Below are 2,908 nucleotides of genomic sequence, written 5' to 3' on the forward strand. Positions count from 1 at the left end.
ATTCTATATATAAATATACTATTTTCAGAACCTTGTTTCAATGTAGCCATTACAGCAACAGAGAATATTATAATTTTCTATAAACAGAACATAAGAGCACCAGTGGTCTAGTGGTAGAATAGTACCCTGCCACGGTACAGACCCGGGTTCGATTCCCGGCTGGTGCACACCGTTTTTGTATTTTTGCTTGACTTTGTTTTGTAGTGATTCCTATATGCAGACTCCAACCAATAAGGATTTTTCGGCTATAAATATCCATAGGATGAAATACAAAGAGTAAAATGATCGACCCACACAGCAAGATCTGAATTTACTATTATGTCTCAGGTTCCAACAAATCACAACATTGAACAGACAATTTATATAACTTTCAAAAAAGAAGAAAAAAAAATTATATCACATATTGTCAAATTACAGACACGAAAGGATGGTGTATATATATATTCTTAATCCATCAGAATTTTTCTACGGTCACACCATCCCTTGAAACCTCATATGCTTCTCTGCTCCTTGTTTTCTTCATACCAGCAGTGAAATGGAGCTTTGATCCTTCTGATGAAATCGCGGTCACTTTAGTCCAGATCAATACTTTGGTCTTCATTCCCTCTATATCCGCCAACTTCCCTTTTTCGAGATAACAAGTCACGGTGGTGGTGAAACGCAGGACCGACGAATCCTTGTAGCCTACTTCACACACTTGAGGAATGTAAACGACGAGCTTCCTTGTTTCTTCATTGAACTCGTAGTTCGTTGTGTCACGAGGAAAGATCCCTACAGGAAGATCATACTCCTTTAGCAACTCAGTCAAAGGCTTTTGCATCTTTCCTGTGGACATAAATCTTCAAGTTAGAGGGCGGCAATATTATCAGAAATTACACGATGACACTCGCCAAGATAGCAACAAGTGGAGAAGGGTTTCAAACTCGATTTTGAAAGGATTTAGCAGGTTTTCAAAATCCGTAGTTGTACCTAAATAGTTTCAGTTAGTATGTATGTGATATCTAACATATTATTGATAACTTGATAACATGTAAGGATCCTACAAAGCATGTTTAATTCCAATACAAAAGCTCTAAGAACCATTTCAGGGTATCTAATTGTTATTAGCAGCATAACTAAAGTACTATGATCTTGAAAAGCAGTGGCTGGAATTAAACTCCCACTGTTTACACTAAATAGTAATTAGTGATTCTAATTTCAAAATTTTCAAGATACTTAATACTCACCACATGAACATAATGACACTATAATGTAGGTTCAAGCACATGTAAAATGGCCTTAGTAACTCAAGGAGTTTATTTATACTAAAGAAATTGCTATGCAGTACACATTTCACACCCTACATTAGTTTAAAAACAAATGTTTGAACAATAGATAGAAAAATTTAAGAAATACAAACCTTTTATTTTGTTCACCAACCATCGGGTTCCGCCTCCAATACTGTCTGACAGTGACTATTCAACAACGGATAAAGAGTTATCTAAAAATTAAGCAATTGAATCTCATCTTCAACATTTAGTAATAGTCTAATGGAAACATTACACTCCCAAATCCCAATACTAACAAGTCACAAGTGATTTTAATCATCAGCAAGAGGATAAATCAATCTTAAGAATTGCACCATGCCACCATCACTAATATCTATATATCTTATGTTACAGTTTACACAAAGCAATAAGAATACAGAGCCAAACAAATCATTAAGTCATAAACAAAATAAGATCTTTCTGTCTGAAATTTTTAGCAAAATAAAATGAACAAATAAAACCTGTCAATACCAAACTGATTCGAGGCAGAACTAAGGCTTTCAGTGACACTAATCGTAATTAACTCTCAGTCAAAAGTCAAAACTAACAGTTATAGGTGCATCAATCTACTGACCACTGATACAGATAAAGAGTTCACCAAATTGATTCTAGAAATAAACCCCTGCATAAAATGGCAGCAGCTCTTACACACAACTTTCCAATGTTCTGTTCCCCTCTCTATCCATTTCCACATTTTTTCTTCTTAAAACATTTTATCTCACTTGAACAAAATCTCATTTACGGGTTTGTTTGGCTAGAGGGTAAAAATTGAGTTGAAATTTATGGAGATCTCGGATCTCATCCCCAAAACTTTTCACCCCATTTTTAAACCCCCAACCAAACATAATGTCATAATCTCAATCGCGTATTCCCCTCGGCAATAAAATATTTGAGATTCTCAACTTTTCTCGGAGATTAATGCCAATGACACCCCTGATTTTGTTTTAAGAATTCCAAGCTAACTAGTCAACACCTCTGGCTTTAATTAACTACAACGTGTAAATTCAATTGTGGGCGTTGCAAGAAGAGAATTACAATCAGGGCAAGGAGGCACCAACTCAAATTCTCAATTGAGTCAACTCAATCTTTTACATTGTTATATCAAACCAATACCCCTGATAAAGGTTACCCCTTGATCCCAAAAGGGTTCACCTCCCTGCTGATATAAAAACAAACCAAAACCCTATCAATTTCACTTGATTAGAAACATTTCCTACCTTCTACTTATCTCAGTACACCTTCCCCCCTCCCATACCTAACCCAAATGTCCATACAAGAAAGAAAAAAAAAAAAACCTAAAACAAACCAAACATCTCTTCCTAATTCGTTTTTCAGAGACTGACTTACTATATAATACATAGAAGAAATTTAAATTAAAGAATACAATTTTCTAAATTTTGGCATAATGCACAGATCGTGAGAGGACATGGATAATCAACAATTGAGCTTCAAGAAATACTCATCAATCAAAGCCATGAAACCAGCATCAATAAAAGCATAAAAATCGAAAAAGTTTCGATTTTTTTCATTTGATTAGCCAGAACTCAAGTACCCAGATGATCAAAACCTGAAATTTTGCAAAGAAAAATGTAGAGTGAAAA

At 34.9% G+C, this 2,908-nt stretch overlaps 1 protein-coding gene and 1 non-coding gene across 2 annotated transcripts in view; one reads left to right on the forward strand and one right to left on the reverse strand.

Moving 5' to 3' along the window:
• Nucleotides 97–167, forward strand: TRNAG-GCC. Its single transcript has one exon. It is a non-coding gene; the product is annotated as a tRNA-Gly (tRNA).
• Nucleotides 276–2,908, reverse strand: part of LOC107639685 (uncharacterized protein At5g01610) — a 3,788-nt gene continuing 1,155 nt past the window's right edge. The window contains exons 2-3 of the mRNA XM_016343243.2: nucleotides 1,400–1,454; nucleotides 276–825 (exon numbers count right to left, since the gene is read on the reverse strand). Of these exons, the coding sequence (XP_016198729.1) occupies nucleotides 455–825; nucleotides 1,400–1,454 (426 nt within the window). The 3' untranslated portion in view covers nucleotides 276–454. The remainder of the gene's footprint in view (nucleotides 826–1,399; nucleotides 1,455–2,908) is intronic.

The sequence above is a fragment of the Arachis ipaensis genome, chromosome B04, assembly GCF_000816755.2.
Source record: "Arachis ipaensis cultivar K30076 chromosome B04, Araip1.1, whole genome shotgun sequence".
Lineage (NCBI taxonomy): Eukaryota > Viridiplantae > Streptophyta > Magnoliopsida > Fabales > Fabaceae > Arachis > Arachis ipaensis.